This window comes from Limanda limanda, chromosome 11 (genome assembly GCF_963576545.1).
Source record: "Limanda limanda chromosome 11, fLimLim1.1, whole genome shotgun sequence".
Taxonomy (NCBI): domain Eukaryota; kingdom Metazoa; phylum Chordata; class Actinopteri; order Pleuronectiformes; family Pleuronectidae; genus Limanda; species Limanda limanda.
Genome location: NC_083646.1, coordinates 19,872,183 through 19,899,474, shown reverse-complemented (window position 1 = coordinate 19,899,474; position 27,292 = coordinate 19,872,183). Strand labels below are relative to the sequence as shown.

Here is a 27,292-nt window from a genome sequence, read left to right as displayed (position 1 = left end):
CTCTGTGGTATCGGTTGTATTATTCTTTGGTCATATTGTTTTGAATGTCTTCCCGAACTTACAATTACAGTTTCGACTTTTCATATACACCTTAAATGCAAAGAAACAACACATTTCTTTTTTCCCTGTTACACCTGTTACCCCCCTCTATGTTTTGCCATAACAACCCATTTTCAGTTTTCCCAAACCTATTTTGCATGTGTTATTTTTCTGCATTGCGCCCACAGCGGGAGAGCGGGCCTAAGTATCTTGAGCTTCCTCCGTGTGCGTGTGTGAACCTCGTCCTATGCCAGGGAGCTGCTGTGTTTACACAAATCGGTCAGGATGATTGGTTTAGACACGCTGCATAAATAACAGAATCTATCCAGGATGATCCCATGGTGCATGAGAGCTGCCAACTCAGCTGGAGCAACAGCTACGAGAGAGATAGCTTCAACGAAACTCAAAGCAGAAAGGTGAAAGAGCTGGACCCGTGCCTGAGCAGGAGAGATGATCTAGTTACAGTTACACAGAGACCCCATTCACTCTGTTAGCTCTGTGTACCAAAACAGCAAACTAAAAACAGCAGATCGAGATGGGTTGATGGAAATTAGTGATTCTCTATAACAACATTAGATATCGGGCAGCGATACACTCAGCTATATTTTCTTCTTTCCTTAATTTAGTTTTCTGTAGATTCAGAGACAGTTGCAGTCCTGGTATCAGCAGATGATGGGGAAATGATGTCATCATGGTGGTATCTGCCACTTTGAGTTAACTCGATTGCGACCGAACACACGTTGCATGGTTGATTATTTTCATCACATGTTCTGCTGTGGTAATTTGCAATTGAATTTGGAGCATTTCATAAAACAGATATGTTACAGAAGAGTAGAGTACAGCAGGGAGGGGAGGGGAGGGGAAGGGAGCAACATAATTAAATATATTCAGATTAGACACATTATGACACTATTAGCCAGAAACAATTAATTCCACTGGATTAAAAGAATCAAATTCTTCAATCAGCATTTGCCTGGATACAAATCTATCTCCACGTTTAGTCCAAATCTCCTGTGGGTGTTTGCGTGTGTGTGTGTGTGTAAGAATGCTTCAGTGAAAACAAAGAACAAGATGTTTCACTTCATACAGCTGTGAAGATAATAATATACTTGTGTTTCGCTATGTGGAGATAATCAGACGTTCAGGCTTTGTGACTCACACCTTGTAAGTGGGGAAAGCAAAGGCAGAGAGAGAGGCTGTTTCCTCTGAAGCAGTTTGGCTGCATCTGGCACACATGAAAACAGAAAGCAGCAATCTGCCATCCTGGTTCAGATGATCTCATTTAAAAAGAATTGAGCCCAAATTCTGTGTCCCCATCCAAACGTGGCTCTGCAGCTTTGTGTTGTGATGAGTCGCACAGCAGTATCTCTGCACGCTGCACAAAGCATTAGATGCCTACACAAAAAAGGGCTCCATTTAATATTCCCTTCGATCACTGATGCAACACACTGAAAAATTCCATCCAATTTCCAATTTAACACCATTTTAATTAATTGTTTTCTCCCTCGTCTCTGTTAGCTTATGATTCTTTATTTATTTGGCCTAGATCAATATCTTGTTAATCTTAAGATGAGACGGTTGGTGCGATGATGAAATGTGTGTGAAAGAAAAGATCTGATTGATTTTGGAGCCTATCTGCTCACAGGCAAATACATTTAGTCAGCATGATGTTTAATGTTCATTGCATATAACGAAAACATGACGTGCCTCAGTTATCAACCATCCAGCCCACTACTGTGACGTGGATCCCTGCTGCTGGTAAACCATAAACATGCTCAGCTGGCAGCGCATCCACCGCAACAGATGCTGTGGCCCATGAGACAAATCCGCTTTACTGCATACCAATTTTGCAATTTGATTGTAGATGAGTCAGTCTCTCTGTTAGGCATGTTCTTCCTCATCTCACTATCTAATATACTGTTTGGAAATTGGTTTTGTAGTCTGTGTGGATCTCCAGTTCCCTGCACACACGCAGGATTTACTTCAAAGCATTGATTTTGTTTTTTTCTGAGCTGCAGATTGGTTCTTTCTCCTGTAAACATTTTTGCTACAGATTAAGTTTGTCCCACTACAATTTTTTCTAAATGTACCTTAAGTGATTGATTCCTTCATTCGTTATATAAACAACAACAACAACAACAAGATGATTAGTCATTACAGAGCCTTTATCAGAGCAGACATTTTGACTTTCATGGCAGAGAGCACACCTAATTATGTTAGTAATGGCTCTGCTCCATTTAGGTGCACCATGACATGGGGCACCTGCAGCTGAGTTCCCTTGATGGAACGCAGCCAATTTAGTCTTTTCTTTCTTTTCTTGCAAATGGAAAAATCTATGAAAGGCAAAAATAGTGGGAGACAACAATTTAATTCAACTTCCTTTATATTAATATACAGCATGTGATTAACATCCAGGCTTGGTCAATAATAATAATAATAATAATAATAATAATAATAATAATAATAATAATAATAATAATAATAATAATAATAATAATAATAAACAGTTTTCTTAACAATGTTAAAAAACGCTTTACAAATAAAATAGATGGTAGATAAAATCTTACAAATAAGTAAATAGGATGAGTCACTGTATCAGTGTATAAAACACCAACAACAACAGCAACAATATTGTTATTACTAACTTACTAATAGTAATAATAATAATAATAATTATTGTAATGATATTGAAAGTAATATAATGTAGTCATTTGTTGGTGAGAATAAGCCTGTCCCTTTGTAATTAAGGTCTCAGAATTAATTATTTTAAAGTCAATTGGAGCATATTTTGATCTATACTACAATACTACTACTACTACTTCTACTACTACTTATAATAATACTAATAATAATAGTACTACTAATAATAATATATTGATTTATTTTAGTTCCATGGTCACCATCCTTCCTGTTGTCTGTCACGTACGCACTGTGCCACAGCGCCCCCTATCTGTGCCTGGCGCGCACAGCGGGCTGTCCATATCTGTGGGGCTGTCTGTCAGCAGACTCCTCCTCCGCCATTTTTGACTGTAAACATCCTGCCGATTTTAAAAGGACAGCGGTGAGCGGGAGGAAGGCGAGTGGCGCCATCTTGGCTCTTTTAATGAGTACAACAAGGGGAGAATTCGCTGGGAGAAATTACATCGTAGTTGGAGTTTCACAGAGAAAGGCGACCTGTGGGTGAGTGAGTCTGCAGCGGGAACCTCCGCCCGCTTCCCGGTGCCGGGCCGGGGGGAGAATCTACCCGGGGGTCGGTGTTTATCCGCCGCGGCCTTCCCTGGACACGGAGCCTGTAGCCGCCAGCTAGCCACACTGTTGTGCTGGTAGAGGGAAAAAGTGCGAGCTTCTATACCCAGCGTGCTGCACTTTCTGTGTTGCCGAGAAAGAACCGCAGTCTCCTCTGTTGTTATTAGAAAAGCTCTAATTTATCGGCCGGGACGGAAACTGGTTCATTTCACGCGTAGTTCGCGATTCCATTGCTCCTTTTGTAGTTAGCTGGCGGCTAATGTAGTTGACCCAGTTGATGGCGCCGACTATTTACTGGTGTCGATCCCCCTTTTGGCGCTCAGACTGTACTCTGAGGTGATCGTGTAACCTCCCGCGTCTTACCTGTACATGTCTGATTTACGTATTTGTGCTGGTTAAGAGTCATCTGTGTACTGTACGGGATCGCGTCTGTTGCCGAGCGGAGACCTGTGCATTACCAGTGTTTTGCGTCCCTGACTGGGAGACAGGCGGAACTTGAATGAAGTCGGCGCTTGTTTTGAATGCAGTGGATTCTAATTATTTCACGTATACTGCTCTGTTTTGGTATTTTACAATGAGGAACGATCCAATTTACGTGATCGGTGTATAACAAGAGCAAGAGAACCGCTTGGAGGGAACCGCATCGATGTGACTGTTATAGTTAGCTGTATGCTAGCCCTGAAGCCGCCAGCATAACCATTGCGACATTATGAATTAGTATTAACAGGATTCTTCTAAGAGAGAGAGAGAACAAACCCTAAAGTTCTCAAAGGCAATAGTTGTTTAAAACCGAAGATTTCAACAATACAAACTATTTCGTCTATGACACGATATAATATATTAAATAGATCCATATCTTTACAAAGCCAGTTTGTTCCGTCTTGTGTGGCCTTAAAGGCTGATGTTTGGTGTAATTTACAACGAATATTTAAAAAAAAAATCATGTTAACCTTGCAAAGCATTTATTCTGTACACTAGTGTAATTTATATCCACCACACTGTGCAATGCACTCCCAGAGAGCTGCATGCTTCTGAAGTTAGCTGAAATCAGCATTATCTCAGAGCTGTTAGTTTGTGTTTTGTATTTTTTTGTCTCTCTGTCCTGAGCTTTTCAGAGTGGCCTGCTCTCATACATGAACAAATTGTGTTTTCCAGGTAAACCTTACCGCAGTGTGAGTGAGCCAGGCCAACCGGGGCAATGTTCTACGCCCACTTTGTCCTCAGCAAGCGGGGGCCGCTGGCCAAGATCTGGCTAGCGGCCCATTGGGACAAGAAGCTGACCAAGGCCCATGTGTTTGAATGCAACCTAGAGAGCAGTGTGGAGAGCATCATCTGCCCCAAGGTAACAAGACAAAGCTGCAGATTCTGCTGCAGGTCATGTGATCACCTTGTGCACTTCAGTCTCTCTCTGATCCTGACTTCTTACTGTTGCCTGTCTCATCTTTCTTAATAACTTCCATTAAGTCAAAGCAGTGGATGTGTGTGTCCTATGAAATATTACAACAGAGTTTGTCTTTACTTCATGCCGAAACAATCAGTTGTACTTATGTCCACATAGACTGGTTTATTTCCAGTGTCACTGATTGCTGTACTTCATGCACTGGTAACAGTTCAGTGTGGTTTTTTACACTCTTTTAACAATGGTCTGTTCTTTAGGTATTTATTCTCTTTTCCTGTGGCTTTTTTCATTAGGTAAAGATGGCGCTGCGTACGTCAGGCCATCTGCTCCTTGGGGTCGTGAGAATCTACCACAGGAAGGCCAAGTACCTGCTCGCTGACTGTAATGAAGCCTTCATCAAGATTAAAATGGCTTTCAGGCCAGGTAAGATGAAATGTCAAGATAATTATGGTCTTGGACCTTTCTTCATTAGAAAGACAATGATTTTCTTTTCTTGAATTAGAAATTTGTTTTCCCGAACACGTTTTCTGCTGTTGCAGTGAACATATTTGGTGTTATTGTTTGAGGCAGACAATCACGTTTGTGATAATCATCGGTTGTGTGTTATAAAGTTATGACTTTGCTTTGATTTCAGGTGTGGTGGATCTTCCTGAGGAAAACAGAGAGGCAGCTTACAATGCTATCACCTTACCTGAGGAGTTCCATGACTTTGACCAGCCACTCCCAGATCTGGAGTAAGTTCAAAACATTATATTCAGATTTCTTAGTTTGTTAAATAGTTAAGCCCAACACTTGAAATGAAGGATGAGTTTGTATGGTGACCGATTTTTCTTCTGTCACTAGTACCTGTGTGGTTTAGGTTATTCACTCACCCAGTGTTTCTCATCCACAATGTCTTTTCTCTCTTCTTCTGTTGTTTCAAACAGTGACATAGATGTGGCACAGCAGTTCACCCTGAACCAGAGCAGAGTAGAAGAGATCACCATGAGAGAAGATGTTGGAAACCTCAGTCTCCTGCAAGACAATGACTTCGGTAGGACACTGGTTACTGATACATACTTCAATACCATCACACTACACACAAATGAGTAGATATGATATTCAGTTCTCTCAGATAATAAATCATCCTATAGATGTTTTACAATAACAACCTGTTGTACTCTTCAGCTGACTTCGGTATGGACGACCGAGAAATGATGCGAGAGGCCAGCACATTTGAGGAGGACATCATGCACGGACCCACAGCCTCCAACCTTCTGCTGGAGACTGAGCCTGGCCCAGCTAATCTCCCTGACAAGTCCAACCACATGGAGTATGATGACTTTGGGGACGGCTCCCTGGGCAACACTGATGGGGGAATGTTGGGTGAGCAGTTTGACTTATTTTAATAATATCTTTTACTCTATTGGACTGTTCTATAAGAAGTATGAGATGTTATTAATAAAGTTACAAAACGATGATTGTCATGTTAATCCTCTCTGTTGTTTCCCAGTTGATAAGCTGCTGAGTTCTGAAGATGGAGGCGGTATTTTTGATGATCCTCCGGCTATCACAGAAAGTGTCCTGATGCCTCCAGATCACGGAGATGACGAGGATGACTTTGACAACCTCCAGTCTCGTAAGAAAACAAAGTCATTTGACATGTTGCAAGGGAAATTAACCAGGAAACTACGATGGTTTTGTGGTTTTACATATTTCTCCTTTATTATCTTGTCACTGTTTATCGCTAAAATACATTTTCATGTAAAAATGTTATAGAGGTCACCTTGGGAAAAACCTACATGGTCACGTACTATTATAAGTTGTGTGCACTTTTTGTCAAGACCTGCTTGTTTAAGAGGAAATGCAACTTTGTGTGTGTAGCGGGTCCAGACAGCCCAGACTCCGGCCCAGCCGAGCCACTGCCAGCCGTGGCTGATCAGACGGAACAGACGACTCTGGTTCATAATGAGGAGGAGGCCTTTGCCCTGGAGCCCATCGACATCACTGGTAAGACTCCCTCATCTTAAGAGGCTGTTTATAAATACATTTATTCTCATATTTTTTAGCATTAAATTCGGTGTATATTCTTTTCTGTAGGATGTAATTTTTTTAGATGTGTAGCAACAACCAAATTTTATTTGACACACAATGGCCCATGAAAGCTTTTAAGAAATAATACCTAGGAACATTTCAATGTTCGTAATGAATGCTTAAGACTAGGATTCCCTGTATTGAAAAAACCGGCCCTTACACAGAGAGATGGATTCATCACTAGCACCACATTGTCCATCCTCCAAAGTCATCATATACTGTGGTTGAATTCTCAAATGTTATCCCAATGTGTTATTCCTTTTAACAATGAGAACAGCAGTGACATTAACAAGGAAAAGGATTTTATTTGAATAGAATTGAATTTTTATTCCACAGTTGTTTACATATTATTCAGATCTGATGGTTACTTTAGCTAAGCTCAGTCTTCTCCAGCTCGCTCTTGCTCAGTGTTTTGAATCAACAAATGAACCTTTTTTTAAAAATGAGGTGTTTTTGCGACTTCAGCAAAGAGGATTATATCTATTACACTTCTGCTGCCTCACCTTTTAACACGCAGCTTTGCTCGCTCCCTGGAGCAGCTCAGTCATATGAAATCCTTTGTGTACACACTAGCATTCAGTGTTGGTGGGCTATTGCTTGGGACCTGTAACCAACAGGATTGTGCTGTGGCTTGGATGATGCTCGCCATCTGAACTTAAGGGGAAAAAATGATGATTCCAATCATTGTAAAAATGCTGTTGACCCATATTTTAAAGGTTGAAGCCTGTCATGAGGTACTTTTTATTTCTCGCTTGCAGTGAAAGAGACTAAGGCAAAGCGTAAGAGGAAGCTGATTGTGGACAGTGTGAAGGAGCTGGACAGTAAGACCATCAGGGCCCAGCTGTCCGACTACTCAGACATTGTCACCACCCTGGACCTCGCCCCTCCCACGAAGAAGCTCATGATGTGGAAAGAGACCGGAGGAGTCGAGAAGCTCTTCTCTCTGCCTGCTCAACCCCTGTGGAATGCAAGGTTGCTCAAGGTAAATAACAAAAGCTTGTATTAAGTATAAATATGCATGTATTTATGGAAAGTACTCTGGGTCTACTCCTGTTGGAGAAGATACCAAAACGGCCAGCTGTCTGCCTGAAATCACAAAGACGATATGAGAAAAAAGCAAACTACACCTGAGGTCTTCCTCTCTGTGTGGATCAGACTGAAGGCTGTTTAAAGGAAGGGGAGAGAGTGTTTACAATATTATATCTTTCATTGGCATTCTGTTCAGGTTGTGAGATTTTAAAGTGAGAACAGTGAAGGAACAGAAAGAGGAGGAAGTGATTGTTTTTTTCTCTCTCTCTTATCCATATCACTTCACAACCATGTTACCCCTCCGGAATGGATAATGTGTTGATGTATAATTTAGCAGACTTTCCCTTTGTCTTGCATCGGTCTTCCTGAACAGTCCCTACACTGTTATCGTACCACTGTTTTGCTCCACGTTTTAATGGTTAAATCTCTGATGACAGATGTTCACACGCTGCCTGACGCCTCTGGTGCCAGACGAGATGAGGAAGAGGAGGAAGGGCGGAGAAGCAGACAGCCTGGATGAGTTCCTCAAGGAGCTGGAGAACCCCGAGGTGCCTAGGGAGGAGATCATGAGTCAGCACAGAGATGTTATTGGTAAGTATTGCTGGAGAAGATGAGTGGAGATCGAGAGACTGATTGCAGATGTTTTTAAGTGAGACACCTTCATACGTATCAACCTCTCTCTCACAGACCAGACTATCATGGAGGAGCCCAGCATGCTGGCAGCCTCTGCGATGGAGGGCAGCAGAACGACCCTGGATGAGACAGCCATGCCTCCTCCCTCCACCCCCCGTGGTGTCAAGCGCAAGACCCTTGACAAAGAAAGCCCCCTCGCAGTGAGTAAAAGTCCACCGGGTTTTCCTGTGTATTTCACGATTAACATTCAAAGGAGCTGTTAAAGGTTCTGAATGATGTTCAATTTAAATTCAGAGCCATAAAATTAACAAAGTAGGTTCCCAATTTTTATCTGGTCTAAGTCTTCATAGATAATGATTTTTAAGTGGGGTTTCATTACTATTATATTATTGAATGTGGGGTTATACGACATCAGGATTTATTTATTCTCAATTTACAAAGGCAGTAAAGGTTTGTTGCTCAACAGCCGAATTGGAGGAAAACCAAACTTAATCACTTCAGTCTTTGTCTAGGCTTCTTCCTGACCTTCACCCTGCTCCCTCTCTTTCAGATGCCTACGTTGGAGCAGCAACAGGTTGACCGCTCAGTCTTGTCCCAGAGGTTAGAGATGCCTCAGGTGGATCTGCCCCCAGAGGAGACCCTCAGCCTCACCCAGCTGGTCCCTGAGCTCGAGCTTATTAGCGAGAAAAGCAAAGACAAGAAGGATGATAGCGATGAAGAAGAGGTGAGAGGAGACATTGTTTATGGTAGTAGTCATGTGAAAGTGATTGTCATTTTGTTCAAAAGCTGCCCAAAGTGCTACTGCAGAAATTGCAATAATAAGAAAGAAACTGTATGAGCCAATTGATGCTGATGACTGAGTCTGTGTTCCTCAGGATGAGGATGGTCAGACAGGAGACCAGGATCAGGAGGAGAAGAGATGGAACAAGAGAACCCAACAGATGCTGCACGGTCTCCAGGTATAAAACTGACTGTTCAAAGTATGATAACAGATTCAAAGAAGACAAATAGTTGTTAAAAGATTAGTTGCTAGGTTGTTTCTAGTTTGCCATTTTTAGAATATATAAAAGGAATTGTGTAGCTCTACTTCCTAGAGAACTGTTATTTTCCCTCTCTTGATGAAAGTAAAGTTAAAGATGAGCATCACCAGTTCGTTAGATTAGTCATCACAGCTCAAACCAAAGGACACGGACTGATATCTTGTTCCTCTTTCTCCACAGCGTGTCATGGCCAAGACTGGAGCAGACTCAGTCAGCCTGCTCGAATTGTGCCGGAACAACAACAAGAAGCAGGCAGCGGCCAAGTTTTACAGTTTCCTTGTCCTTAAGAAGCAGCAAGCCATCGAGGTCACCCAGACAGAGCCCTACAGCGACATCATCGCCACCGCTGGACCAAGATTCCACCTTATTTAGACATTGGAAGAACAGAAAAAAAACACTCTGCTTGCAACAGATATACTTTTTTAATTACTCAAGTTTTTGGCCCTTTTTATTTTGTTTTCCTGTCAGCCCCATTTGTTTCTGGGAAAGGGGCGGGAGTAGCGGGGAACGGGTTGGAAACTTAAACAAATTAAATAAGATTTTACTCTACTACAGATGGAATCATGCAGTATTCATTCGGGTAAAACAAAGTGAGGAAGAATGTTTAACAATTATATTTATAAAGCAACATTTTTTTAGTCACCAATTTGCAAGCTTCGTTTCATTATTTTTTGTAAGTTAAATCTCCATTGTCTGCTCATTCCATTCAGTTTTGTACTATTGCCCCCGTCACCGGATATCGTTGAGATTTTAGATAAAGAGCCCTGTATTTTCACATGAAGTCCCTCATTGACTCCACATGTTCTGGAAAGGTACTGTTTTATTGCTCCAAAGTGTAGCCTCTTCCACCTCCTCCTTGTTGCACTTGTTCTTTCATGATAAACAAAAAGGTTAAAATGTCAAAAGAAATCAGTTAATCTTACCTGGCATTAAATAATGTGTCTCAGATGTATAATTCAGGCAGTTTTATCAATTCAGTTCTTTGGATTTTTTTTTTTTGTACCTCTTTATGCTTATTCACCTTTTTGCATCATGTAACTAGGTAATGTACTTGTTACAGTTAAGTTCGGTATCCCACCTTTTTAGTCTTATGGTAACTTCTAGTTGTGATACATCTGTAAAGATTTCAAATAAACTGTTTTAAGTACTTGGTAAGACTGGATATTTTTATTTTAAGGTCCTGAGCAACTATGGTTAGAGTCCCTATTGTATTTCCCTTTTGTGCTTCTACAGGGCCTAGGTGGCCTTAAATTCTTACCAAAGTTTGCAGGAAAATCAAAACTCTAAAAAGTGATTGTATCCTTGAGTAATTTGAAATGGGCGTGGCAAAATTACAACAGCGCCATCTAAGGAGAAGCCACTCGGTTAGTTGTCACTGATCTTCACAAAAATCGTACACCAGGCGTTTAATAACTAAACAAAAAAGTCTAGAGGTGCAATGGGAAAAACGCAACAGGAAGCCCTAGGTTTTGGATTTAGTGACCATTTCGGCCGTTTTGTAAATTTTTTCTTTGAGTTACTTGTCCCAGGGTTTTCATCAGATCAACTTCATATGGACAGGAGTGTCATCACAACCAGTTGGAGATATAAACTACCTCAAATTAGTTTAATTACACACCATCAAAACACAATGTTCTGTATCTCAGACATACATGGTGCAATCGACTCCAAACTAGACATGTAAGACAAGAATCCCGGCCTGAAGACATCTACACAGAAATGATTAATTAAAATCACAGTGCCCCCTGTTGGCAACAGGAAATGTCTTGTTTTTGGAACATCTTAAACTTGGAAGTATTCCTCCACATCACTGACTGCACCATGTCAAACTGTGTCAAAAGTGTCTCAAGAGATTGATCATGGCATAAGATTACTGGGACTTTTCGTCAAACGCTAATACGCTATAATAGTTGCATGGAATCAAAGTTCATCAATTCGCCGTTAAACACGAAATTGCTGTAACTTCAGTGTTCATGCTTCAGTCTCCCTCAAAATACATTTGTTTAACAACAGCACCCCCCGGAAGATATTTCTACGGTTTTAAGGAATGGGTGTGACAAAATAACTGACTAGCGCCCCCTAAAGTGAAGCCCCGGCACTAAGATTGGCTGACACGTACAAAAATTGATAGGGACATTTGTCTTTCTCGCCAAAAAAGACAGATTTATTAGAACTCCTCTGTGCATTGTTCTTTCAGCCTCAAACCTCATTCACACATTCGCAGTCCCGCCCTTCTCAGATTCATGTGTCGATATTGACTCATCATTACAGCGCCACCTGCTGGCTACAGGGTAGTGACATGTTGTAAACTTTGATAGACGCGTTTATTCTTGCCGCAGTGAGCAAAACATAAGATGTGGAGACGTGCGCTTGGTCATTGATCGCTCTCTCCAATAACCGCAACAGGCTTCAAAATGCGTGTGCTCGGGCCGTCAGTGCTACAACGTAGCCCTAGTTTCTGTCTTCTTTTGTTTCTGACTTTAGAATTCTTTATTATTTTATACGGTAAAAAAGAAGAAATTGGCTGAAATCTACCTTTACATATTAAATTACCGAAAAATATAAAGTGAGCAATTTTAAGACCTTGATAAGAAATGCTTATTAATTGCAACGGCTTCATCGATCTAGACGAGTAGTTCAACAAGTAGCTGTCGAGGGAATAGAGAAGATGAAGCTAAAATTGGGCTGAAAAAGAAGAATCCCAAGAGGAGCCCAAGTCTGTGATTATTCAAAAAATCCATCTTCAGGTAAACGGTTTCATCTTCAATTACGTCCTTGGAAAAATGGCTCTTTGGATTAGAATCAAAACTTTGTTTAGATGAAGCCTTTCAAATTAAAGTAGAATATACAGTTTTATTGCTCAGGAGCTGAGCCGTACAAATACGCAAAAGATTCTCGTGGGGATGAACGTCGGCAAAATAATAAATAGCACGTCTGTGAAAACTGCACTGAAATTATTTGATGTAATGAATTGATTATTTGATGCTGGGTAAATCAAATAATTTGCACTAGTGATGGCGAGATGAAGCTAGCATTGACGCTTTCCATCCAATTGGTTCACTCATGGGCCATAGTTTCATGGTGCTCTACTGCGCCAACAAGTGGACAATACATGTAAAACAGGCAGAGTGATAATAATGACACCATGGCTTTGGTGTGTGAAGCTTTGAATTGAATAAATTAATGAATTATGTTTGTGAGGCTAATACATAAATTATGAATTTATTAATAATGGTTTCTGTCTTTGTGATACAATGGTGGGGTCACGTGGTACGGCCGGCACGCGTCACCACATACGTCATCAACACAAGCCTCGATACGGGCTTCACAAAAATCTTCCTCACTCGACACACACTTCGAAGCCTCGACACGTGACGTCACATCACTAATGTTCATCTTCAGTTTCATTGCGGGTACCTTTGCAACATTACAACATGGAGGTGCAGCCTCTTCTCTCTCTGCCATATACAGTTCACTCTTCATTTGTCTCATTAGGATCCAACTATTATTGAAACAAATAAATCATGTTAGACTGATAAAATGTAATAAATTCAACCATGACATAAAAACATCCGGGGTCTCTACTCAAAATGCAGCATGTGTGTCCCGTTAACTTGTTTCAGCACGACCAGGAAAAGGGGGGACGCATAGATACCGGAAGTGTCCGCCACTGCAAACGGTCCTTCCTTCTAACGCGTGCTAAGAAATGGCTGCTCGCAAAGAAACAACCCCGGTTCCCACCGCCGCAGTGGCCACCACCAGCGGAACTCTGGACTCTCCGGTCAAACAGATCCAGATCGAGGGACTGGTAAGTGTCACCGCGGCGGCCTGGAGCCGTGTGTGGAAGTTTAGTAGCGGCTGTGAGGGAGAACCCGGCCTCCATCTGTTAGCATCTGTGGGTGGGAGCTAATATGTGAGCATCATCATGGCGGACAGATGACGCCATGGGATGTAATGTACATTAACCAGTGGCTTAACCTACTTTACGTTACATGTTTCTTAAGTGCTCTGTGAAAAGAGCTAATATTCGTGGTGTAAACCCTCTAAACTACCTGAGAGGCTAACAACAAGCTAACTCAAGTTAGCTGCTTTTTAAGCTATGGCGGCGTGTAGTCCTAAATGCAGGACCTGACACAGCATCATGACAATGGAGCCTCAGTGGTTACAGGGACAATTTGTTAGTCGTTGTCAGTATTTTAAGTTTTCCATTTCAAAACAGCGGAAACTAATTCTAAAGCTAAGTTGGTGTTTTCTTAAATACAGGCTACAGATTCTGTCTCTTGACAAGCATCACTCTGAGTGAAGCCTTTTGAATAACTCCTACATTTATATATATAATGAAGCACGTTTCTCTGACCAAATTCACAAAGTGCTTCTGATGGGTGAAAGGACATGGAGAGTAGAAATGCACAATAAAAAATATGTTATCAAAACGGGAATAAACTGGAAATGTTGTTGGTAATTTATACTAACTATATTTACCTTGTCATAAACAGACATAAATATAAACATTTTGTTTTTTAATAGGCTGATTTGAGCCCTGAGGAAACTTTGGGCACTTGACTATACGTTCATGCATCGTTGTGTCATTCTTAACATAGATCTTTGCACAGTATTTTACAAATGTTCACAGCCTTTCCTTCTACATTGTTTGGGGTGAAATGTCTCCGCACATGAGATAGTGCAAGTGGCATTGTTCTGTAGAATAAGATGAGAAAAAAGTTTGTAAAAAAACCCTAATGCAATTTCAGAGATATAAATAGTTTGCCAAACAATTGGAATCGCCTGTAAAAATATTTTACAATTGATGTATAAATGAATGGAAATAGGCTAGATGAACAGATGAACAATCCTCAATCAGCATGCTAATGTTTTCCCCAGTAATATCATTGAAACTTACCTGACTAGTCCTGCACACTACAGCAGGACTCAACAGCCCTGCTGTAGAGTGAAGGATGCTGGGAGTTATCTGTGCATGTGATGGAAGAATGATCAGTGGAGGGTTGAAATTCAACGTGTGCTGCATTCCATACATCTTTAAAATAGAGTTTTGAATGATGTTTTTATTGCTCAGCGTTTAATTTGTGTAGATTTTTTTTTTTTTAAATTCCCGCGCTTAATTTCCCATGGAAAGTATCCGAAAATTTACCGGAAACTGTCCGCCCCTTTGCAACCCTAGCATCAATAGAATGTTCTGAATGTAAATCTATAAACACCAAGATCACCTTGATCCCCTAAGTCCTGTAGTGAAGGAGCAGGTCAGTGATGTAAGCAGCGGCTGGAACATGCAGAGCTCTATTTGTGAAAAGAAGTATCATCTACACAGTGGTCGTCAGGTTGGCAATATTTCCTAGGTGGATATAACAATTTTGGGTCAATGATTGGATAGAATGGTCAAAGAGCTTAGACTGGTCGGATATACCGTCCCTGTATGAAAAGTATTTTTATTAACGTGTTAATGGTATGAATGCAAAGGTGTTTTTTTAAGGGTAGATATAAAATAATAAACAAATTGCTGATGTACATTTTCCCCACTTGGTATTGCTCTCACAGCACAGAGCAGCTTATCAATGAGTTCTTGGGCTCTGCTATTTTTGTTTGGCCTTTAATTTAATTTAGATTTGACTTTTAAATATAAGAAAAAACTTCCTCAGTCAGGTTTTACTCTTAGAAGGAGAATGTATATACCAACAGCCAGATTACAATTCAAACCAATTTCTTCTCCACTATACTGTTTTTATTTATGTTCCTAAGCCAATTAAACATACTGGGAGTGGGTAAGGGCTGGATGTAGAGATGTCTCGATACCAAAGACAACTCTACATCCAGTTCCCAATTAGATACCACAACAAAAACCAAAACAATAAATCCCACTTACTTCAACACGCACCCCTTTTATTCAAATATTTCAACACACAAAACACAGTGGCTATGTAACCTTCAACTAATAAATAAAAAGATAGGGCTGTTAACATTATAAAACAGAACAGTGGCAGAAGCTGCACACCCCATCTACTAACACACTCCTATATACTCGGGTGCAAGTCAGTATTGTTGGGTACCTCCGTTACTGTAAAAAAAGAGCACCATGATGTTTTTAGAACTTTGGTATTGATTTGGAACCGATGTATTGGTTCTCGTGACAAACCTAGCTGGACAAGGTGGGTAAAAGTTCTATCAAAGTAATAGCATATTAGTAGATCAATAATAATATCAATAAATATCCCATTATTTATTCTTTCTTCATGAGCATAGAATGACAAACACTCGATTTACAGCAAAACGTTTGACAAATCGGAGTTTGATCAACAAAGCGTTGTACCTCCTCACTGGGCTTACACGATGCATACGCAATATCAACATTAATTTAACTATTGTTATATTGCTATTGATGAAAATGATGTTGCGATAACAGTTTTAATTCCATGCCTTTTGACTTGGTGGCACTACTGCCTGTCACAAGCCTATTTTATCACATGTGGAAACTGATCTTCACACAACCTTAACAGGTACTCTTCTGTAGTACCCCTGTATAAACAGCAGAGGACAAACTTGCTTCACTGCCATGCACTTTATTTCTCCCCCCCCTGCCCTTAACAGCACTGGACACAAAGCCGCTCATTTGCCTGATGTGCCTGAACACAGTAGCAGGACTTAAACTTGCCAGCTGCCGCCTTCCTTTTTATCTTTCTCATTAAAGCTGCCCTAGAGTCTAGAGCCCTAATTTCAAATCTAAATATTTCACCTTAGTGTGTATTATTTAGACCTCCTAATGAGATTTTCTTAATACATTTTCTCAGTCTGATCAACCGAACACTTAATCGCAGTGGTTGAATTACCAGTTCAGAGCTGTGTAGTGTACAACCTTATTTGGAGTCGTCGCATTGAATGAGAAGTGTCTCTCTGAGGTTGGGTTATGAAACACGCTTCACCTGAATGCATTGATATGCAGCAGTTGCTGCTGTGTTGCGTCATGACCCGTCTGTCAGAGCTGTAGCCGGGGGGTTGCCTACAGTGGGCATCACCACTGCTGTGTAGTAAAATTGGATGGTTTCCTTGCTTTTGAAGGAGGTTTCAGTGGTTGACATTGCCACGGGAGCGTAGTGCTCTACACCCTAGGGCTCCATTAAACACCCACTGAGATCGTACCTGTACTTTTGAAGACGGCTCGATTCACTCTGACGTCTGATGAACGTCAGAGCCGGGTCTTTGTCACATGCTGTGAATCAGGGAGAAGTCAGGGTGCGTTGTGCAGCACATGTTGACATTAAAGCTCAGGGGCAGAAAAAAGGCTGGAAATATGTCAAAATCACTTGTTACATTTCCCACCAGTGGCAGACATGTTCTTTGTTTTTTCAGTGAATACATGAATGAGTAAAACACCGTGGCAGAATAGTCCCTTCTTCCCCCTGAGGATTTTTCACTTGTCTCTGGTTCTTAAGCCCGGGCTCGTCAGGAAGGTCCTCACACTACGTAATATGTCAGAGTGTATCTGTAACAGACACACACAGACCAGAGATAACTTACTACCCAGTGTAGAAACATATGCTCCATCTGTCCACTACAGTTACTCATTACTATGGTTCTTCTATGACTTAAAATACAGAATCTGAAAAATGTATCGTGTGGTTAAATACTACTATTGCCTGAGCAGAAGAGAAACAAGTGTTTGTTTATAGTGCAATTACACAAACTTGTCCTTAAGTGAGTAAAAAATATCTTTAGCCACAATCTGATTTCATGCGACACATGATTCCACACAACAGCAGTTAACACTAAAGCTGGTTACCTGGCTGTGGCAGATCAATCTTGTTCGGTTACTGCTTTGTAAACATAAAAATCATAATTTCCCAGGTTTTTGCATGCTGTGGTGGCTCCACAATAAAAGTCCCCCCATGTTTCCTCAGTCGAATGGTTTTGATGTGAAACCGCAGCCTTGTACAGCTCTGATGCTATAGGAGCCTGAGCAGTAAACAGTGAGGCTGGTCTCTGTTTGATCACAAATGAAAAAAACTAATCCTGTATATGCTGCATTGTTAACTGTGAATCCCTCCTGGATTTGAAGGCGGTTCTGATCCAATGGTTGTAGTCCGGGGCCCCGACTCTCATTTCTCAGTCTTGGACTTCCTCACGCACCATGTCAAACATATTTGAGAAAGATCTAATAAGGCCGACAGGCGCAAGAGGGCAGATAAAGTGGGAATCTTATGGTCTTCATCCATGGTGCGACCCGACAGATAACATGTGCCGCCACACAGAAGCGTTCTCTCTGTTTCATACAAAAACAGCCCGCACCGAGCGTCGAGTCATCTAAACACCAGTGGCGCAAAAATAAGTAATTACAGGATTGTCTCTCTTGCGGTATTTTCTCATAGCTGAAGCCCTGTTGTGGCAGGAATGTGAGCACTTTAGTGTGAGCGAAGATTTATGATGAGAATTAAAGGCAGGCAACGCGGGATTTGGACCGCAATTGATTTTGCACAATTCAATTTTAACCTTGTTGATTTATAATGCGCTGTCCACACATCAATCTTGGGCCTCTCCATATGAGGTGAGCTCTCTGGGCTAGCTGGGTAGCTAGATCAATACAGTCGTGTGGGTGGGGGTCTGTGGTCAAAGTATTACTCATGTCACAGGGTCCCTTATATGTTAACACAATCTTATTATGGGCACTTTATTGGGATAAATACCAAGCCCGTTAGGTAAGTTAGTCCAATTTAACGTGTTTTATATATATATATTGTAAAGGTTGGGGTTAGGCAAGTAGTATTTATGGTTAAGTCTCAAGGAAATTAATGTCAGTTGTGCGTGTGAGAGAGAACTCATCAAAATACAGTACTGGACAGTGTAAGCCTGTGTGTGGTTGTGCGTGTGTGTTTGCACAATCCTGGAGATTTCCAGGCTTTGCTTACAAAACCTGCTGTCATCTTCTCAACATCAGGAAGCCAGCACGACAAATCCACGGACACCTCGTTCCTCCCTCCCCTCCCTTTCTTTAACACCTCTTCCGTTACTCCCTTTAAAGCGTTTCTCTAGATTCAGGAGTTTTCTTAAAGCCTCGCTTGAATTTGGTTTTATTTATCGGACCTTCCCAGGGTTGTTTTTGGCCAATTGTCCATCACTCACCTCCTCCTTTTCCACATGGATGCTACTTAAGTGTGTGATGAACAGATTGCCGAGAGTCAGATAGCTGAGAGCATTGTGTAACTGTTGCTATCTGTACTCACTGATAGGAGACCAGAAAAGCCATTTGCAGGAGAAAAAGGAGCGAAATATCAAAGGGGGGGGGCAGGGGGCTTTGTAAAGCGATTGCGCTGCCGATCCGGAGGTCTTCCACTGTGGCCCTCTTCCCCCCCGGTCTCCTTGGCCGTCATTTGTTCATCCATCGCTCTCCTTGCCCTCGCCTGGTTCCCCCTTGTGCTATCTTTTGTCATCATTACCTTTATCCTTCTGGTTTCGCGCTCACATATTTTTACTCTTGCCTTGCCTCCGTGTTCCTTTCTCACCACCTTGTCCACCGTCTTCTCACTCTTACACGTCCCCCCCCTCTCTCTATCAACCTCCCCCGACCTATCGTCCAGACCTTCCTCCCCTCTCAGTCAGAGAAGCCAAGGCTGGCAGGCAGAGAATGAGATTTGTTTTTCTCCCCACTCCACCCCATATCGTCTCTCTTCTCCTGCCCCTAGCTCTTTTACTTGTTGCATGACAGGTGTAGCACTCTATTGAAATAAATTATCTCCTAAGACGTGAGTGTGTGCGTGGGCTTGTGAGACCAGTAAGGGCTCCCTCATGGTGGTGACGGGTGTTTTGTTGTGAATATGGCTCTAGGACTGCCACCCTGATCCTGCATGTATGTGTGTGTATGTGTGTATTATTAATGCCTCTGGCTGTGACCTGCTCACACTGTTATCAGCATGATTTATGCTCTTCCCCTCCACACTATGCTTTCAGCTTCTTGTCCTGTTCCTGTTCATTTAGATGCGTTGCCTTTTTCTGCACCCTTTGCTTTGGCTGCTCTCATTTTTCAGTGCGTTTCATGTGGGTCGGTGTTTGTTTGTGTGTGTGTGTGTGTGTGTGTGTGTGTGTGTCTGTCTATGTCTACGTACTACTCGATGTGTGTGTGTAAATAAGCCATAGCCCTTAGGTGCCGTCCTTGGTGACGCAGCGTTACAGTTTAAACCAGGTCTTCAATCATTTGGATGCTTGTCCTTTTGGCCCATTTTTATCTGGCATTAAAAATTAAATGAGTACGGTGATGCATGGACACTTTGTCCAGCTGAGGCACGACAATGTGGGATATTAGAGGACAAGTCCAAATATACCCTCCCACCATGTGAGGGGAGCATTTCTCTTAACATTTCATGGTTTCACCTCCTCCTCCTCCTGTGTAAATGGCCAAGCTGTGTTGAATACTAACTGGCTTGTGTGCACTCAGGATCAGTGATGGACCATTGTCAGAGCCGACAGGTGGTGCTTACCATTCAATTTACCTCAAACTTAACCAGTGTTTGGCTGAGTAACTTTCCCAAAGTTTCCTCCTAAAATAACAGATAATGGCCAATACTGTAGTCTTATATAAGAGCTTGGTGACCAGTAAAGGGTGTAGAATACTGGGTGAGGATTTATTGTGCCCTTATATTCTAGTGATGTGGTCGATTTTCAGGCCAACTAACATGTGCATTCAAACTGAAATTTGAATCATCACCTTTTTGTGTAAAGGCATAATGTGTCCACTTTATTAGGTACACTTGTACAATCAATTTTAACTGTTATACCATAAATTTTTCTTTGATGGTGTCTTTAGGGTTAAACGCTTGTGGATGTGTTAATTAAAACGTCATTCAATCTTTGTCATCGGAAGGTGGAGTATAGAAGTATAACTGATGGAGAATAGTATCAAATTCTCTTTTAAATCTTTACATGATATATAGTGTGTATATTCTGCTGCCGTATTTGTTTAAATAAAAACACAGTACAAATCTAAACAAAAAATTAGTATTGCTCAAGGGGCAGTACATTCCTTATGGAATTTGGATTTTAGTTGGCCTAGCTTGCTGAAAAAAAAAATCCTGGCATGCCAACCCTTTTAATGTTCTGCTGATTTGCGCTCAGACATGCATCTCCTCTGGGTCTATTCTAGTGTTCAGAAAAGCTCAGGGTTACTGTGAATGTCCGAAAGGAGCATTTGTCTATCACAAATTGAAATACCTCAGTCTGTGTAAGGAATTGTGGTTCCATCTCTCTGCCACTCACTGAAAAGAGTAGACAAAGAGAGACATGTGCCTCTCACTTGCAGATGAATTAATGGTGTCGTTCTTCTAAGGTTTTTCCAAAAATGTTTTTTTAATAAAAGGTTTCTTATAATTGAAACTGGCAAATGGCACAAATGTTAGTGTAAATTATGTTTTTTAAAAAATAAATAAAGTGTAGTGGGAGTTCTATAATAGGGTTCCAGAGTGGAGGGAGGCAGGGACCCTGCTGAGGGTGGGCTGAACCTGGCAAGATTTATCACCTATAAAGGCTTCACATAGACAAAAATCAAGCAGTCATTTCTTGGGAAAATCTACTTGTTTCCAATACAACAGCGCAGCAGTATTTCTGTGACATCTGCAAATCTAATTCATCTATAACATGATCACCACAACAGAGCACGATCTGTATGTCACTGTTCTGTAGCTGCAGGGAGGTAAACCTGAACTAGATAGTGACATCAAGCTCTTTATATGTTTGGCATTTTAAGAAATATTTCATAATTGATAGGGTTTTTGTAATTTGGTGTGGCGGTTGTCTCTACAAGAAAAAGGCATAATAAAGTGCTCAGTTGAAGTCAAAGAATTGAAACCATTATCTCCTACTTTATTGTATTCTCTAAATATGTTGGATGAATGAATTTATTTGATGATTCGAACGTGAAGGTTCAAGATGTGCTCATGGATGGAACTTTTAAATCAACCCATACCGATTTATTTGAAACCTTTGCGATTTTGTTTTGAAGTATTGTGATAATCTCAGGTGTCAGGAGATGGCAGTGTGATAAAAAATACTTTCAACTAGATTGCCTGCTAACGCTTAGGATTGTGGGTTTCAGAAAAGTATGTTTTCTGACTAGAGACTTGATGCTTTGATTTATCTTAGTAAGGTCTTTTAAAGCCATCATTTCACTTGACAAGGACCTGTCTTAAGTGCAGCCAAGGTAATATACATTGTCTTTCACAGTTAAATGGATGCCTCTACCTTGGACTATAAAATCCGATGACCTTGCAAATTTTTTTTTGAACAAAAAAATGGCTTCAGTTTTTTATTATCTAAGATCTGATAGTCATGCACTAACATTTTATAAGAACACTAAAAATGTTCTCAAACGGTTTTACCTTTTATATGCTCCCATTAAAACACTTATCAACACAATATAAAAAAGATGGACTGACGCAGTGGCTTTTAGGGTATTTATACACATAGGAAAAAATAACGGGCCATGTATGCTACCCTGTGGCACCCCACATCCACAATTCATGACTCTGAAAGGGCCAATTTCCATTAACCATTGAAGTATGATTTTGATAAGTATAAATCAAGCCAAGTCAGGGTCAGGTCACTAAAACCCATGGCTCCCAGTTTCAATACTAACAGCCTGTAATTATGCAGATCGCAATGCTCTTAAGAACATTCATTGCTGCCAAATGTTAATTGTAATATTCCTTAGATGTGTGCCATGACACAATACTGTTGGAACTCTGCAGCCAGTTTCTTTGCCCCCTTTGCTTGGACTATGCTCTGATGTGCATTTTCAGCTATAAGACTTAGTTGTGGACCTTTCTAACTACTAATCATTCAGTGGAATTTTCTACGCTTTGACCCCAGTAAAGAAATCTCAATGATAATCCAGAAAAATGAAAGGGACCTGACCTAAATTCCAAGCCACAAAGCAAAGGGTCTGATGTGTATTTCCTGTTTCGGTGATATGTTAGTTTTCTTATTATTTTTCAGTGTTTGCTTGTTTTTGGTATGTCAGTGCAAATTGATTTGTAAATGTTTGAATATCTTTGTCTATCTGCATTAGGGCTGTCAAACGATTACAATTTTAATCAGATTAATCACAGGGTAGCTGATTAATCACCATTTGTAAATGCCTGAAAAATTCCCATTGTCTCTATATATTGTTGTGGGAACGGAAAGATAAATGAAAAAAGGAAGATTTGAAAAAATATTTTTATTGAGGACAACTCCTTATTATAGTTATTAAGATTGAAAAATCAAACTAAAACATACCACAACATAATTACATTTGGCTGTCTCTTTACTATGCCTCTGAGCAAACATAGGATGATGTTATTTAGACAATTTGAGCATCTGAGCTCTTATTTTTAAAGCAAATATTGGATTGTTGAATAAAACCTTTTTCTTTTTTTTAATTAAACAAACAACCAAACCTTTACACAATGAAATGTGAAATCAGAATCTGAGCCCACCTGTAGAAACAGTGTTGAGCCAGTTCACACTTAAAAAGAACAAGTTCAACTTCCTCTCTGATCATGACGCAGCAGCGCTGATCACTGAGCAGCTTTAACCAGAGAAACTCTGTATTTCACGGTTCCTCTTCAAAGCCACTGACGGTCTGCTTAACGTGAACGAGCTCTGATCTCACTGCGTGTGTCGCTCTGAGTGAGTGAGTGGGGGCGGATATGGGCACATGGAGCAGGTCATTCTGCACATGTGTTAATGTGTTTTAAAAAAAATGACGCGTTAATTCCACAAATGAATCATCCAGCGTTAACACGTTAATTTTGATAGCCCTAGCCTGCATATATACAAACAAAGGAAAACCACAGCTCTGCTTCCGGAGGGAAAGAAGAAAGCAAAGCATCTTGTAAAGAAACATCAACCAAACTAACCCTAAAAAAACAAATGAGCACAAATAGACATTTGGAGCAGAAATCCAATCAAATTGAACAGCATAAATCAAATGTTGACAAGTAAATTCTGTAAACCACAAAATGCACAATGGGGAAAATTACTAAATCAGTTCAGGTTCTGAAAAAGAAATGGTTATTCGAAGGATGAAGACGTCTTCCCTCTACAGCGCTGTTCTTTTGCAGTAGTTCAATACTTCAGTGATTTTACTCAAATGTTTGTTTTCACAGGTTGTGCTAAAGATTATTAAGCACTACCAGGAAGAGGGCCAAGGGAGCGAGGTGGTTCAGGGCGTCCTGCTGGGCCTGGTCGTCGAAGACCGGCTGGAGATCACAAACTGCTTCCCCTTCCCCCAGCACACTGAGGATGATGCAGACTTCGACGAAGGTAAATGAGAGCACTCTATACTTTCTTTTATCTCTCCCAAACTCAAAAATGTATATTCCAAATTGCACTGAAAATACTTAATATAATAAATGTGTGAAAAATGTGTTTTTGTTGTGGAAACCTTTTGTCTGTTGGCATTGTTTTATTTGGCAGTCCTTGACAATTGTGGGGAAAAGTGATGGATATCCACAAATCTATTTTACTGTAATTAGTGCCCAGCATTCTGCTCATAGAAGTCAGTGGCTCTTCTTACAACTCTCTCTCCTCTTATGTGGTTATAAGAGATCGTTATGCACTGGTGGCATTTATCTGGTATTTATCAGACAGGAGTGCCATGAGTTAATCGTTTAATTTAGCTGCCAAGGTGTCAGAAGATGAATTACCTTTGTCGTCTTATCCTTAAATATGTGTGAAAGCACCATTGTCATAAGCTGTAAAATATGACAAATCCAAAGAAACAGGTTAGGAAGGGAGTCACCCAATAGAATTACCACGTTCCTTAAAGAAACAATGGATTTTCGAAGCTAGGAGAAAGTCATAACAGCAATTCCCTAATCGTGTGTGTGCGCGTGCATGTGTGAAATGTCCCCAGACGCAGTGTTAAGGACAATGCTGACTTTAAACTAACCTAACTAGGTGCTGGGTGTCCTACATTGTCAGTGCCTGGGTTGATATGGGAGGGTAGTGGTGCAGGGATGGAGTCGAGGGTTTGTTCTAATCTGCCCACGTTCGCATTTCCTTAGCCAATCGGCCGCCTGTCCGCATTCACATTTAAGGATGCCATGACCTCTGACCTCAGCCTTTCCTCTATAGAGCCTTGTTTGTTGCCCGATCATTGTTAGCACAAGGACAGTGTGGTAGTGCAAAATCTGCTGCAAGTCAGACTGAAGAATGGGAAGGTGAGAAGATGTGAGGGCCAATGGAAAAGGGGAAAACCATGTTCCACTGCTAACGAGCAACTGTCGAAAATTCTACGAGAGACACACGTGCCAGTGATGGCTAAAGGTCGTTAGTGGCAGAACCAGCTGACTCTGTTTGTGTGTGTGTGTCATGGTTTGTTGTGTTGTTGACTCTTGATGCGCTGGATTTTCCATCTGTCACTCTCTCTAAGTTAACAAGGCCTTCAGTGAGGAGCTCCTTGACACAAACCCTTTGAAAAATTCCCACGGCTACAACCGAATTCCTCTCAACAGGGCTTTAGATCGAGCTCCTGAAACTGACAGACATCACGTTTTCTGTCGCTACACACCCAAATTCCAATTTGAAACATGCTGGTAGTTATCATGTTGTGAGTGTTGTTTGTGTCAAAATGATTTCCGATGAAGGACGGCACAGTACAAAGAAGAGGACTCCGTGAACTGCAGAATGCTCGTCTCTGTTCAGTGTGTTTATGCAGCACTCATGACTTCATCCACTAACTCACCGCAATGGAAAGAGCGGTACTCCAAGTAAAAGTAGCATGCAGGCAAAACATGACAAATTTATCTTATTCCTATACATTTGGTTGTTTTGTTTTCATACTCGAGCCTGAATTGTCTGCCTACGCACACAGCTGACCAGCTCGACCACCCTCTTCTCTTCTCTCTCGTCTACACCATAGCAACCAATAGTCAGTGTTCATCTGTGCTGATGGTGGGGCAGGTTGCCTCGACCCACTGCAGATACAACGGCACACAGAACAACAGAGTTTGGTGTGACTTTGAAACAATCATGTCTTTGCGGAGGATCTGCGAACTTAATCTCAGACATTGAAAATCGTCCAAATATCTAGAACCCAACAGAAGTAATGAAGTTCATATTTCTCCGCTCAGTTGATCACTTCTAATTTAATTCATGGGCTAAAAACGGCATGCCCCCAATACTGTGCCAAATGCCACATCAGTAAGGACAAGCAAGGGGAAGTGATAAATTAATAGTCTCCAGTGAAACGCTGCAGACTGGCTATACCAGGGTCAGTGTCATCTGCGTAAACAATGCCACACGGAAACTGCTTATTGCCTTAAACAAGGAGTACTTACTTTAGGAGCCAGCATGTTTTTGGAAGTAGTTGCTCCCACTTGTGTTGTTGCAACTTGCTGGGTCGATTTCTTCTGAAAGAGATGTTTCAATCTGCACTCTATTATTCTGTACCACGCTACTTCCTCTCTATCCGTGGAAGCGAATGGCCTGAAGTAGGTATTTGATTTTGAAAGTTGGCAGGAGAAGTGGAGGGACACGCAGGCACACAACCTTGCACTTCCATTTTTGTTAGACCACACGTTTGGAAAAGAGCATTCCCTAGCTCCACCTCTAAGATTGACCTTCAAAGCTAAATGCCTAATGACAATTCTAACCCACCCTAAAAGTGAGTCTAAACCCTCCAATAGCCATTTGAAAAAGGGAGCAATGGTTAAAATGTCGTCCCTTTCCCTAATGTCCTCACTCCGTAAGGCCTGTACTCAAAACGAGTACACACATTCATTCAAATGCATGAGGCAGGAGGTAATTTGGCTAAAATATATTTTTGACATTTGTATCAATTTCTAATAAATCTCTCTCTGATTTTAGTTGGATCTGCATTTCTTTTCTGTCACCGTAGCCGTATCTCTGACTATTGTATTGACTTTCTGATGCATATCAGCTAATCGTTACACCCCCGAGATAAAGCTGGAGATTTAGTTCTAGAAAGAGTCCGCGGAGCAGTTCGTATTCTGTTCTCTAATCAGCCACCCTGCACACGTTTATTCAGTGCGTTGATCTGTCTCTCTGCTGTGTTTAGCTGGACGTGTGTTGTCGTGTGTTTTTTAACCTGAAAGCCGGCTACAGGCCCCTCAGATCTGTATTACTCCTCCAATCTATACCTCTGAAGGAGAGATGGACAGGATCAGGCAGCTGTGTGAGTGTGTGGGGTTTTGTGGGTATATGTAGGTGTGTGATTGACATGAAGTAAAGCTGTGTGTGTGTGCACGCGCCTGTGCTATGCTGCTCTTCCATCAACAGATGCCAGTGTGGAGCTGTACTTGCAGGACAGTCCGTGGCAGCACAAGTGACCAACATGAGTAATGTGACAAAGGGAGTAATCAAGTGCGCACTGTAGACTCCAATTAAAATAAGAGGAAAAAAGCCTTTGCTGAACCCAATCTCCGCTATTGCCCATGTGCTGACGCGCTCTCATTGACAATGTATGGAGAGATATGTGCAGGCAGTTATTCTTTCGACATTTTGATAATGTGCTTTCGGCCTCTTCTATTGTTGCGGTATCAGCAATAAAACAAAGCTCTACACAAAGATTAAGGACTGTGGCAGAAAAAGTTTACATCAGACATTTCACAGTCATTTGCTTGTTTCTTTGTAAGCAAAAACTACTGGACGGTTTCTACGAAACTCGAGGGAAGTATGGGACACGGGCCAAGAAAGAACCCTATTAAATATTGGCATGGATCCGGACAAAGATCCAGGAGTTTTTTCCCCTTCACCTAAGAATTGTGAGATCGTTTTTTTCTCTCAACATTTCTACCAATTTCACAGGGAGAAATTCATGAATCTTGATGAAAAA

At 41.2% G+C, this 27,292-nt stretch overlaps 2 protein-coding genes across 2 annotated transcripts in view; both read left to right on the top strand.

The window, feature by feature from the left end:
• Nucleotides 1–3,101: 3,101 nt before the first annotated feature.
• Nucleotides 3,102–10,606, top strand: LOC133013540 (double-strand-break repair protein rad21 homolog A-like). The gene is made up of 14 exons (XM_061080511.1): nt 3,102–3,219; nt 4,441–4,627; nt 4,978–5,107; nt 5,319–5,418; nt 5,611–5,717; nt 5,852–6,049; nt 6,177–6,302; nt 6,548–6,673; nt 7,516–7,739; nt 8,224–8,377; nt 8,474–8,619; nt 8,970–9,143; nt 9,295–9,378; nt 9,640–10,606. Exons 2-14 carry the CDS (start codon nt 4,484–4,486, stop codon nt 9,829–9,831), a joined length of 1,905 nt encoding a protein of 634 aa, XP_060936494.1. The 5' UTR covers nt 3,102–3,219; nt 4,441–4,483; the 3' UTR covers nt 9,832–10,606.
• Nucleotides 10,607–13,131: 2,525 nt separating this feature from the next.
• The window catches only part of LOC133014240 (eukaryotic translation initiation factor 3 subunit H), a 61,675-nt gene continuing 47,514 nt past the window's right edge, over nt 13,132–27,292 (top strand). Inside the window, exons 1-2 of the mRNA XM_061081430.1 lie at nt 13,132–13,267; nt 23,601–23,757. Of these exons, the coding sequence (XP_060937413.1) occupies nt 13,166–13,267; nt 23,601–23,757 (259 nt within the window). The 5' untranslated portion in view covers nt 13,132–13,165. The remainder of the gene's footprint in view (nt 13,268–23,600; nt 23,758–27,292) is intronic.